We start from the raw sequence: 13,341 nt of genomic DNA, 5'->3' as shown, positions 1-13,341 counted from the left end.
ACTATAAATCATATATTATAAAAGGTAACTAATATTTATCATTGTTCAAACTCCTCGGATTTTATAAAAAATTTACTTAATTAGACAAGTTTGTTATAAATTAATATGAAGGTATGTATAATAATAATCCACAGCGGAATGTAACTGATGTTTGAGTAATTTTTTCTTTCAACCTAAGATTACTACCAAGTCATTACCAATTATTATTAATTCAAAAATAAAAGGACTAATTATAAATAAAGTGATGATTACATTACTTATTATACCTAATACTAACACAGTTTGATACTTGCAAAGTATTTCATAACTATTCAACATATTCATATAATAATTATGTTGATATTGATTTTATTATTTAAGAACTTGTATTATTATGTTTTAGTTACATTCTGCTTTGTCGAAATACATATTTCGCTGATTTAAAAAAAAACTTATTTTGAATCATACTATTCGTTTACTTATTTAAATTATTTTCGTATAAGTGCGATCATAATAAATAAAACAAACTATTTTTTTTTACTACACATACGCTGTAACTCTTAACTATAACTTAATCAGCAAATTATTAAATCACGTAAAATATATTGTCTCATTATTTATTATGTTGTGTGTTTGCTCTGCGTTTTTAGTCGAATTTATTTTCAATATTTTGTTTCATTATTTTTAACTATCAAATTAGTTATTCCGAGGTATAAGTACGATATACAATAACATTACCTACCTTTAAATATAATTTTTTTCGTGTTTAGTTTATTATTTTACAATTGAATCTAGTTAAATCTATATTTTTATGTTTTAACGGTAATCTTGTTATTTACTATTAATATTTTCATATAGCAATATTATAGTTTAACCTCTTACTTCTCAGTGGCGCTAGTAAACAGACGTTGTTCACATAAAAATAATAACTAAAACTAGTAAACTACTACAGATATCTTTATAGCAGTGACAAATATAAATAAAATATTTAATTTGATGTTCATTCATTTATTTTAATAGCTTCAAATTGTGCAAAAAGTTTTTTGGTGTTTCGTTTAAAGGTACGTATGACTTGTTCAAAATTAAAATCTTCAAATACCTACATGTATGACGAAATTTTTTAACTATTAAGTTATAACTTATTAGTTTAATGTGTCTGCCCCCTGGTACAACTGAAAGCCATTAAGCCCAAGAATAATAATTAATGTGTCTGTCTGTACATCTAACAAAACAATCTTAATGTAAAATATTTTTACAGATTTAAAAAATGCCTCGAAAAGAACGGAAAAAGAATAAAAAACGCGCGACAGGTAAAAAATGCCCTGCTTCACCTACTAAAACTAATTCTACTTCAGATACAACAGTTGAGAGTATCAACGATCCAATACAATGTTCGAAGTTGCCCCCCGCTAGTGTATTATCTGTTGAGGCTGATAGTACTTCGAAAAAAATCGTTGAGACCGATCCACTTCTGTGTTCAAAATTGCCCGCAGTAAATACTTCCACTGCTGAAGCTAGTACAACGTTTGATATAACCGTAAAGAATGGCAACGATGCAACTACATCCTCAAAATTGCAAACAGCAAGTATCTTATCTGGTGAAGCTAGTACAAGTGTAGATATAACTTCTACAACCAACCAGTATCAACAACCGATACAACCAGTACCAAGTATTAACGATCCAGCTCTAAGCTCAAAATTCCCGACGGGAAATATCTCACCTACGAAAGCGATTGTAAGTTCAGATTCTTCTATTATGTGCGTCAAAGACACAACTCTGTGCTCATATTTTCCCCTGGAAAATATTTCATTTGATGTAAGCTTAGATACAACTGTTACGAATATCGACGATTCAACTACATGCTCTAAATCTTCTACAGAAATTATTACATGTACTGAAATTAGTACAAGTCCTAATGTTAAGAAGGTCGACGATGCAGACCTGTTCTCAAAGTCACTTACAGAAAGCACCTTATCTGCTGATATAAGTACATGTTCAAATACAACTGTTAAAAATGTCGACGATTCAACTACATGCTCTGAATTTTCTACAGAAAATGTTACATGTTCTGAAACTTCTACAAGTCCAAATGTTAAGAAGGTCGACGATGCAGACCTGTTCTCAAAGTCACTTACAGAAAGCACCTTATCTGCTGATATAAGTACATGTTCAGATACAACTGTTAAAAATATCGACGATTCAACTACATACTCTAAATTTTCTACAGAAAATGTTACATGTACTGAAACTTCTACAAGTCCAAATGTTAAGAAGGTCCATGATGCAAACCTGTTCTTAAAGTCACTTACAGAAAGCACCTTATCTGCTGATATTAGTACATGTTCAGATACAACTGTTAAAAATTTCGACGATTCAACTGCATGTTCTAAATTTTCTACAGAAAATGTTACTTGTACTGAAACTTCTACAAGTCCAAACGTTAAGAAGGTCGACGATGCAGACCAGTTCTCAAAGTCACTTACAGAAAGCACCTTATCTGGTGATATTAGTACATATTCAGATACAACTATTAAAAATGTTGACGATTCAACTACATGTTCAAAATTTTCAACAGAAGATATCACCTCTATTGATGTTAGTACTCCCTCAGGTACAGTGGTTAAGAATGTTTTTGATCCTGTTTTATACTCCAAATTTGTCAATGTAAAAAATAGCGTACCCGATATTTTTTTACACCAACCTGCTAATTTAGCTCAACATATTCAAGAACTATCATCAATGGGCATAAATTTTAAACAACCGTACAGAAATATTTATTATACTAAAATAAAATGCCCTACATACGATGATAAAAAGGCTATAACTCAGTATTTTGAAAAGAAAAAACTACCGTATCATACATTTTGCGATCCATTCAAACGCAAACTGAAAGTCATTATTAGAGGATTTCCAAAAGATATAGACCTTTTTGAAATAAAATCTGAGTTAAAATCAGTAAGTATACCGATTATAAGAGTGCATAAAATGAAATTGAAAAAGCTTGAAACAGAAGATAACAATACTTCTCTTATATTAGCTGTAGTACCTTGTAGTGATGAAGGTATAAAACTTTTGAGGGTAGAAAAAATTTTAGGTCATCGTATTAAATTAGAGACACCTAAACCAAAAACAAAACAGTGTCATCGATGTCAATTGTGGGGTCATACCCAAAGATACTGTCATGGGCAGGTGAAATGTGTTAAATGTGCCGGGGATCACTTATCCAAGAAATGTATGAGAGATGCAAGCAAAGAACCGCCAAAATGTGCTAATTGTGGAGGTAAACATACTGCTAATTATAGGCAATGCCCTTGTTGTCCCGATTCATCCAGACATCAAAAAACCCAAAAAATTAAGCACAACAGAATGCAAGTCCTGTATAGACGAAAAGATTGTGATACTTTGGAGAATTGTGATAATCTGTGAAGGGACACAATAATCAATTGGTTGTGATTTCAAACTGACTAGACATGAGTTCATTAAAATGTTGGCCAACGAACTCTTCATTTAATGATTATATGAGTGAGTAGAAATTATAGGGTTTTTACAATATTATTAAAAAGAAACAAAATTTCGGCGAATTTTATTTACTAGTCCATTTTACATTACAAACTTGTAAATATATGTAGCATAAAATGTCCCTCAATGTCCAATTAATTATCAACAATCTATATGTACAAACTTAATTTACATAACAGTTGTTAGTTGCAAGGCCCTATTGTCTACATCTTCTCTGATGGGAGAGACCAGGATCTGTAAAATATTAAAATAAAAATCTTTGTATGTGTTTGTTGTTTTTTTGTTTTTGTAAGTTGTAATTGTGTTTGTATTTAGTGCGAGTGTTTTCAATTTTTTTTTTCATTTTGTTAGAACGCCAATTAGTATCAGTTAGTTTTTACGTTTACAGTTTTACTTTTTACTTCTATTTCGATTTAAATGCAAAAAGATTTCTAAGTAGGATTGAGTTAACTATGTAGGTAAGTACCTATATTTGAGTTAACTTCAATTTTTACCAAAACAGGAATTTATTTATAAGAAATTTATAAAAATTAAGAAATAGTATAAAGAATATTAAATGAGTAATCAAATATTCACATAATATACCTATATTCATTTGTAAAGACTTCCTATTTTTCTCCAGTACGTAAAGTACTCTCTGTAATGTATCAACTAGCAGACGGGCATCCTATGTTGTAAAAACCGTAGATCTTTAATATTTAAAACATTCCTCTCCGATCGACGAAAAGTTAAACAACGAAATATTTAATCATCGTACGAGTATTTAATAAAGTCTTGTAAGACTTCTCTATATGTAATAACGATGTTTTTGACAAACTTCATCGAGTTGTTTTTTAAACTACTCTTTGTCATAACTTAAGATTATCATGACATTAAGAAAATTGTTTGTGCCCTAACGGCAAAATTTAAACTGAAATGAAAACCAAACATTGAATTTAATTTAAATATGAAATTCATACATGTATCAAAAATTAAAATATACATATGTAATTAAAAATAAAAACATACTTAATATTATAGCTGTTAATAAAGTCCTTAGCCTCCGCCGTTGCAAGCATCCTAAAGAGCTTGACAAGTTTGACACCTACGAATAGCCTCTGCCACGGGCGTCGTCAACCAATCGATGTTTATACTTAATACCAAGGCCAAATTAGACTGCCTTTTGTTTCTTAAGTTTTTTAGCAGGAATCTGAATTATCTTGAATTACAATAAAAAATAATTTTAATTGAAATTGTTCTAGTGGTCGTATAAATACGGTTCCTAGATTGAAAGATCTTTTTTCCCTCAGTATTTTGATGGTATAGTTAGAAAATATTATTTCATTAGTTACAATGTTCTTCATATCAGGTGTCAATATAGTCGTACAAGTACGAATGGATGACGGGCTAGCTGCGGGGACGGTATAGTCATTATAATAAAAATTGGAGGAGTATGAAGTACTGCCTATGCAATAGAAGTTGGACGTTGGACAGGCATGAGAAACCAGGAGAATGTAAAAATACAAAACGCTCGCGGAGGTAATGAGGTGACAAGGGATTAAACAAAATATTATAAAGGCGGCAAAGAATAGGAGTATCCCAATTTATTTATATATTTCTTCACGTTAAGGGAATTTTTGTAATAAAAATAATATTTAGTATATAACAAATATCCTCGTCTCTGAAACTGAGGTCGCGGGTTCGATTCCCGCTCACGACAGACATTTGTATCGACCATATAGATGTTAGTCGTGGTCTGGGCGTTGTGTTTGTGTATTGTGTGTATTTCCAGACCCCCCAACACAGGAGAAAATCCTACTGGGCGATCCGTTGAGTGTGAAGCGTTTATTATTATTATTACTTAGTTGGTTGTTGGATAAAAAGCGAATGTATACGCTTCAGCCTGTAATATCCCACTGCTGGGAATAGGCCTCTTTCCCCATGTAAGAGAAGGATTATAGCTTAATCCACCACGCTGCTCCGATGTGGGTTAGCGGATATATATTCCCTACTATGAATAACGATCGCTATCAGGCTACATGATAACAACCGAGACCGACGGCTTAACGTGTTCTCCGAGGTAAGATGGGGTGACCCACAAGGACTGCACAAATACCCAGACCACGGCAAACATATGCATGGCCAATACAAATGTTTGTCGATAAGATCGAACCCGCAACCACCAGCGCAACAGCTAAAAATCAGTGCCGTGACCGTTGCGCCAACGTATAAAAAGTGAATATGACAACAAATATGTTAGGAGTAACATGTAGCACGAGTTTAGCAAATAAATTCTTATCAAATATACCTACCTCCTTTTCGTCTGTAATACGAGTATATGAAATTTCGTTTGTTATAAATACGCTGACATAAATTCATATTTGTCTTTTATTTCTTACCTAATAAATGTAAACATTATTGAAATAAAAGTTATTATATATCCTAACTCATGTCACAAACAAGAAACAATTTTCATTTATTTGTATTTTAGTTGAACTCCTAAATAATGGTTTCATGTACCTAATACCTAGCGATGACAGTTTACATTAATAAATTGAATAGCAGTTATTCGTCCAAATGTTAAGCATTAAAGATATCAAACTAGCGATGACAGTTTACATTAATAAATTGAATAGCAGTTATTCGTCCAAATGTTAAGCATTAAAGATATCAAAGTTAAGGGCTATTTTGATCTGCATAAGACTAACTCAAGTTCAATTCATTGTTTCATATTTCTTATATTAAATTCGTTGTTTACATGTACACCGACTATTTAAAGATCTTAATAATAATAAAAGCAATTTGGTCCTGTAAAATTTTTTAGTATCTTAAACCCAGTAGCTTTCAATTTATGAGCATTTTTGCTTAAATAGGACGATGAAATTTTCATAATACTTTATTTTTATGTAGGCACAAGGGTTACTGTAAGATTTCTTATGCGAATTGCGTGATTCTTTGTTTTCGATGGAATGCTTATCACTTGGTCCTATAAAAAAAAAAACAAAGAAAAGCTAAACAGTTATAGTAACTTCAGGAAATTTTAATAATCTGTACAGTAAGGCACAGTAATTATAAAACGTAAATATAAAACCATTAAGCTAACTCACGATGTGATCATTACAATACCAGCCAGTATACTCTTCAATCTTCATTGAAATTTGTAAAAGGATTTTAACAATGTTATTAAAAAAGAAATAAAACTTTGTAAAAGTAAAAATGTTATTTACTATTCCATTTTGAACTATATAAACATACATTTTATAAAATATTCCTTAAAATTAAATTAATTATCACAATATGTACAAACTTACGCTATTGAGAAAATAATACTTTAAAGATCTTAATAATTTACACTGCTTTTACATATTTTTGTATACTAGATTTTAGCGACACGTCCCCACTTTCTGCATCTTCTCTAATGGGTGAAACAAGGACCTGCAAATTATTTAATAACTAATTTCAACTTTTTGTATAAAAATTTGAATTTCAGGCACATTTCGTTATGTTTACTACATCTCGTTTATGTTTTTTTTTTTCTGATTAAGACTTAAGGTATGTAATATGATTTATTGTTTTCGTTGTGATTATTACAACGACAATTAACTAGCTACTGGTTTTTACTTGATTTAAATGCTATAGTATTTATAAGGTGAAGCTAGTAGACTAATATTTCTGTTAACTTTAACTTTTACCAAAACAGGCATTTATTGCTAAATTTAGAAATAAAATTAATAGTGCATGTAACATACCTCTAACTTAATTTGTACGGACTTCATATTTTCTTCCAGTTCTGAAAGTATTCGATCTAATGTGTCTACAAGTCGATCGGCATCCTGCATTGTGAAAACCATAGGTGGTTTAAACTTCAATACATTACTGTCTGGTCCATCTCGGCTGATCAAAATCTTTTCTTCTCTCATCCTTAAATTAAATAATTATCCATTCAATGGTATGTAATATATTAGTGTACAACTCCTACACGTTATTAGATGACGTTTTTCAACAAACTTAAACGAGTTTATTTTAAACTATCACTTTAAAGTTAAAATTAGTTTTTGTAGCTAAAGAAGTAGTAAACTCCACTAGCAAAACTCAAAGTCAGTAAACCTATCAATCAATCAACCAAAAAGTAGTGACATTGCCAAAATTACTACCCTACTGACAAAATATAAAAAAGCTTGTTAAACAAAAAATGATTTAAATTGAACTATGAGATTGATATATAATTATATATTTAAAAATACTACAGCAAATAATATGCCACATTTATATTATACCTGTTAACAACGTGCTTAGCCTCTGCCGTAGCTGGGGTCCTGGTTTCTTTATCAGTGACAAGTTCAACACCTACGAATAGTCCTCGGCCACGGACGTCGCCAACTAATCGATGTTTGTGCTTAAGACCCTCACAACGACTTAGAAGGTGATTTCCGACACGAGCCGCGCGCTCCATAAGTCGCTCCTCCTCAATCACATCTAGAACTGCATTTGCAATTGCACAAGAGACTGGATTGCCACCGTACTAAAATGAAAAAATATAATGAAAGGTTAATAACAATGAGTTAATATTAAGGAATGTTTTAAGGAAAATGTTTAATTGGAATAAGCGAAAAACTATATAGGATGCATGTTGAATTTTATTGAAAAACTAATTAAATTAACATTGAGTTTTTGATTCAATTCTGAAGTAATTTTTCTTTAATTTTCGTATAACGCTTGCAATGTTATATTTTTTTGTCAAACTACTTGAAAGTAGATATTTGTTTTCAGTACCAAATGTTCTAAGTAGGAATACTTAGAACATTTCATTCAACGTAGTTCTAGTAGGAATACTATAAAGTGTTCAATCACAAAACTAAAATTTAGAAACAAATAATTGTGAATAATTTATATAGTATAGTATAATAGACTTATGTGTTGTATGAATGACTAAACAATTACCGTATTAAAATACTCTACGCCAGTATCTGAGAAACTTTTTGCGATTTCCGGTGTTGTGATGACCGCAGCAACTGGATGACCATTGCCCATCGGTTTCCCCATCGTCACGATGTCCGGAACTACATCTTGGGTTTGAAATGCCCACATATGGGTTCCCGAACGGCCGAATCCTACTTGCACTTCATCTGCAATACATACTCCATTTGCTTCTCGAACGTATCTGTGATCAAAAGAGGGTATTGGTGAACTTCTTTATATTCATGTAGAACTAGCTGTACCTGCAACTTCGTCCGCGTGGGATTTAATAAAAAAAATTATTGTTCAGTTCACAGAGTTATAAAATAAATAAATGACTAAAATAAAAGTAGCCTAAGTTATTCTTTATAACATCAGCTATCTACCAGACAGATAGATAGACAGACAGACAGACAGACCGACAAAAATTGTAAAAAAATCATTTTGATGTATGTACCGTGTATACATCCATATGCATTTAGTAAATAGCGGTTATTTTAATATTACAAACAGACGCTCCAAATTTATTTATTTGTATAGATAAACTATGTAGAATGAACATTATTTTAGAAACTAATCTTACTCATAGACTTTCTTCAGATAACCGTCTGGAGGAATTATTTGTCCACCACAGCTTTGCAGGCTCTCAGCTATAAAAGCGCAAACACCACCCTTTGTTTCTTTAACTTGTTTACATATTTCTCCTACTTCATTCGCATATAAGTTTCCTAACTCCTCTTCGGACTGCGAGTCTCTTGGATGTCTGTATTTTCCTCTGTACACATCAGGAACTGGAGCCTAAATATGAATATTGCGATTATTTTATTTATTTATTATTTATTATTAAGTTAATTAGACTTTTAAAAGAAATAATATATAAATATCCTCGCTTCTAAAATGCAATTAGCTAACGTATAAAAAGTTGATGTATAGAGCATGTATACGATAACAATAATGTTACATCTAACACGTGTTTAGCAAATAAATACTTATCAAATATACTTTTCTTATATACTACGAGAATATGAAATTTCGTTTGTAATAAGCAGCATACATATATTCATTATAATAACGTATTAGCTAATATCATAAACAAGAATAAAAATATTTTTTACTTTAGTTGAACTCATAAATCTACTATCGGGCCCTCGATGCAATAACATCTTAATTAAAAAATAATAAATCATCAAACTATTAAATTATTTACAACCGCTACCTATATATGTATATGAAAGGTTTATTTCAACTGCGGGATAAATTTAAGCTATCTTCTTTTTAATACTTCAGATGTACATGGCGAACTCACCACGTGAACCCACTCTGGCTTCTCAGGCCCTCCTGGTAGGTTAAATTTGTACGGTGACACATCAATCATAGACGTAAGGTGTCCATGATATGCGCTGTAACAAACAGGCGCTAGTAGCACCCTAAAACACTCCTACTACCTCGAAACCTTCTCATTCATTCTTCTTACTCCTGCTCTTTTTTGTTTGTGGTGGCCAATAGGCTATTTTAGTACTCAAAAAAACAGATCCCTAATAAAATCAACTCAATTTCTTACTCGTACTTTAATATATTTTTAAAGTTTTTGTTAAAATTTAACTTACTTATTTTACGTCCCCACGATATTTTATGTTGAGTATAATATAAAAATTATTATATTACTTTTTAAAAATAAGTAATTATTATTATATACAGGCTAATTTTACTGACTTCAATTCGCCTTTTTTATCGCTTTTTAAAGATTAGATTTGATAACTAAGCGATACGCTTTACCTCCACCTGCACCATTTTGACCACACAACGATTTACTTTTATGCAGAAACACATGAAGATACTCACTGGTCAAGCGTGATGACGTCTTTCTTTTTGGTATGAATTCGAGCCAACCTTAAGGCAAGATCATTGGCTTCGGAGCCCGAATTGACAAAGAAGCAGACGGATAATGACTCGGGCATAGTCTTCACAAGTCTTTCAGCGAGGATTACTAGTTCGTCGTGAAGGTAACGGTTATTGGTTGAAATTAAAGACATTTGGTTTCGACCAGCTTCAACCACATGGGGATGGCAATGTCCAACTGGAAAATTTTTTTTATGTAAATAAGCAACATCATTTAAATGATTTACAGTATTTTAGCATCATTATTTTAATATTGATAATTAACTAAAACCATTCGTAATTAAGTAAACACAAATGTAAAAATAATAGTACCTATTTAACAAGGCTATTAGTGATACTAGTTACAACATCAAAAAACATAATGTCTATTAGTAGAAATGTCATTAGAGAACGGTAATTTCCAGTGTACATTTCCATTATATTAAAAATAATTGTACAAAATAATTATTATCGTTTTTTAACGGAATTTAGAAAAAGAAAGATAAAAATAAAACATTTCAACGTTGAACATGTCAAAATACAATGAATGTATAACATAGTTAACAGACTTTTAAATATCAATATCTAGAATAAAACTTACCGTGAGCGACATTGTTGATGCAGTCCAGATACCTCTCGCCCGTCTCGTCATACATAAATTGGGCGATACCTCGCACTATTTTTAATGGAGATGAACGGAAAAACAACTGGCAGGCGGATCTGTAGAGTAAATTTACTGTTTCAAATCTCCACCCAGTTTCTGTACCCCAGAGGAGCAAGCAATTAATACTGATAGAACGACGTTGATAAATTTTAGGCAAGGAATACTTTATTTACCGTCTTTGTAAAAATGTAATTTAATTTTGGATCATTTCATAAACGCTTAAAAAAATTCTACGTCTTCATTGTACCGACCCAATTACAAATTGACACCGCGTTGGCGCAACGGTCACAGCCATGGATTGTACCTGTTGCGCTGACGGTTGCGGGTTCGATCCCCGTACATGACAAACATTTGTATTGGCCATACAGGTGTTTGCCGTAGTCTGGGTGTTTGTGCAGTCCTTGTGGCTCTCCCCACCGTGCCTCGAAGAGCACGTTAAGCCGTCGGTCTCGGTTGTTATCATGTACACCTGATAGCGATCGTTACTCGTAGTAGGGAATATATCCGCCAACCCGCATTGGAGCAGCGTGGTGGATTAAGCTCTGATCCTTCTCCTACATGGGGAAAGAGGCCTATGCCCAGTAGTGGGATATTACAGGCTGAAGCGTAATTACAAATTTGTTACATGCTTCTAAGAGATGTTTATAAGTCATAATTCAACATGGTGCCATTTTAACGCCAAACTTGTTTAATCAAAATAACCGTGTGACGCTTTTTGTAATTTGTGAATCGAACGCGCAAACCTTATGTGTTGCTTCTACGGCACACGTACTACTACACCAGAACGGTTGTTGTATTTAATAAACGTTATTCAAACTCCTATTTACTTACCCAACATGTTTTTCTCGCAATTTGATTGTCTCTGATTTAGGCATTGACTGCAGAAAAGCCATCTTTTTTAAAAGTATCTAAAAATAATAAAATTAAAAAAGGTTAATTAGAAAACTATTACACTTATTTAAAACTAGCGGACCCAGCAGATTAGCTGACCTCTCTTTGGCAAAAGGAATATTCCTACCAAATTTCAAGTATTTACGCCTTATGGTTCCAGAGATATCGCTATGAGTCAATATATAGGTGGAAATCTGTTATATATAGAAATTTCTAAAATAAAATTAGCCTAAGTTACTCCTTACTATATCAGCTATCTGCCAGTGAAAGTCTCGTCGAAATCGGTTCAGCCGTTTCAGAGATTCTGCATATATTTATTTATTTTTAAAACAATCAATTTTTTGTTAAATTTCACGCGGACGAAGTCGTGGGCACAGCTAGTATATTAATTAAATGCAGACAATTTTAAATATTAATGTATTAAGAATTTTGTTAGGAAGAAGATATATATGATGAATAATGACTATGAACACAGTCATAGCTGTGAAATTTGTTAAATAAACTAAATAAATATTTAAATAAGTAATGATGGGCATTACAATTTTGACGGAAAATTTGAATAAGACTAAGAAAAACAACTTTTATTTAATAAACATAAAATATTTTACAATAAAAAAAATATTAAATAAATCTTAAAATAGAAGTTCTTACCTTCAATAAATATTATTAGAAAATCAATTAATTATAGTAGGGGTCGTGAACTAAACTATATTCTGAGAAAGATAATATGAATGCGTCACGTGCGGCGCCTGAGCAAGCAATGCTAAAATATATTTCAAGACAACTTATATTATAGTTGCGGGCGGGTGCGAGCACGCCTTCAATGCGGCCAATGAAAACAAAAGAATTCGTACTATCAGCGCAATAGTGTACTTGATAAGCGCACACGTTATAGAACTCAGCGGCCACGCGAGTGATGCCACACCGCCATGAATGCGACGCATGCTCGTTAAGGGGAAGCTCATTTATCATTTTACGTCACAAGTGACACTTTTATTTAATGGAAAATAAATGATCTATTAATTTATTAGTCCAAATAAAAAAGTGTGTGTGTGTACGTATGTACTTACACGTAAGAAGTTATACTTCATTGGCTCGCGTTGCTAACTTCTTCTTCGTTGACTAACTAACTTCATCGTGTCGGTTTTTTATAACGGTGTGCACGCCAATCGTAAAATATTTGCTCATCATTTTTCCCTAACGCACCATATGAAGTATAACTTTAAAAAAAATCAAAAACTATTACTATTTAGGACTAGCTAAAAACAGTACATTTTTTGTTCGTTGTTCTAGTTACTATGTAAATAATGTTTCATCATTTGTTCATAAAGGTAGCCCAACTTATAAAAGTTTATAATATATTTTTCTTTTTTAACCGACTTCCAAAAAAGGAGGAGGTTCTCAATTCGACTGTTTTTTTTTTTTTTTTTTATGTATGTTACATCAGAACTTTTGCCCGTGAGGACCGATTTCG

The 13,341-nt window shown here is 31.9% G+C and overlaps 2 protein-coding genes across 2 annotated transcripts; one reads left to right on the top strand and one right to left on the bottom strand.

Moving 5' to 3' along the window:
* Nucleotides 1-1,246: 1,246 nt before the first annotated feature.
* Nucleotides 1,247-3,419, top strand: LOC123655146 (serine-rich adhesin for platelets-like). Its single transcript, XM_045590983.1, has 2 exons — nt 1,247-2,591; nt 3,283-3,419. Exons 1-2 carry the CDS (start codon nt 1,247-1,249, stop codon nt 3,417-3,419), a joined length of 1,482 nt encoding a protein of 493 aa, XP_045446939.1.
* A 3,275-nt stretch (nt 3,420-6,694) lies between these two features.
* On the bottom strand, nt 6,695-11,895 carry LOC123654975 (alanine--glyoxylate aminotransferase 2-like). The gene is made up of 9 exons (XM_045590829.1): nt 11,808-11,895; nt 10,914-11,032; nt 10,277-10,511; nt 9,741-9,834; nt 9,018-9,232; nt 8,420-8,639; nt 7,756-8,000; nt 7,228-7,399; nt 6,695-6,913 (listed from the first exon to the last, which is right to left on the bottom strand). Exons 1-9 carry the CDS (start codon nt 11,867-11,869, stop codon nt 6,827-6,829), a joined length of 1,449 nt encoding a protein of 482 aa, XP_045446785.1. The 5' UTR covers nt 11,870-11,895; the 3' UTR covers nt 6,695-6,826.
* Between the last annotated feature and the right edge of the window lie 1,446 nt (nt 11,896-13,341).

Source organism: Melitaea cinxia, chromosome 7, assembly GCF_905220565.1.
Source record: "Melitaea cinxia chromosome 7, ilMelCinx1.1, whole genome shotgun sequence".
Taxonomy (NCBI): domain Eukaryota; kingdom Metazoa; phylum Arthropoda; class Insecta; order Lepidoptera; family Nymphalidae; genus Melitaea; species Melitaea cinxia.
The sequence above is the reverse complement of the archived record's forward strand: the minus strand, read 5'-3'. Positions and strand labels throughout refer to the sequence as shown.

Bases quoted from the DNA above. Each gene is read 5' to 3' on its own strand.
- LOC123654975 (XM_045590829.1), bottom strand. From the start codon at position 11,869: ATGGCTTTTCTGCAGTCAATGCCTAAATCAGAGACAATCAAATTGCGA. The intron at 8,640-9,017 runs GTAAGATTAGTT...TTTTGATCACAG, and splicing joins TATCTGAAGAAAGTCTATGA to ATACGTTCGAGAAGCAAATG. The intron at 6,914-7,227 runs GTATGTTACATG...AATAATTTGCAG, and splicing joins CCGTACAAATTAAGTTAGAG to GTCCTTGTTTCACCCATTAG.
- LOC123655146 (XM_045590983.1), top strand. From the start codon at position 1,247: ATGCCTCGAAAAGAACGGAAAAAGAATAAAAAACGCGCGACAGGTAAA. The intron at 2,592-3,282 runs GTACAGTGGTTA...TGCTAATTATAG, and splicing joins TGATGTTAGTACTCCCTCAG to GCAATGCCCTTGTTGTCCCG.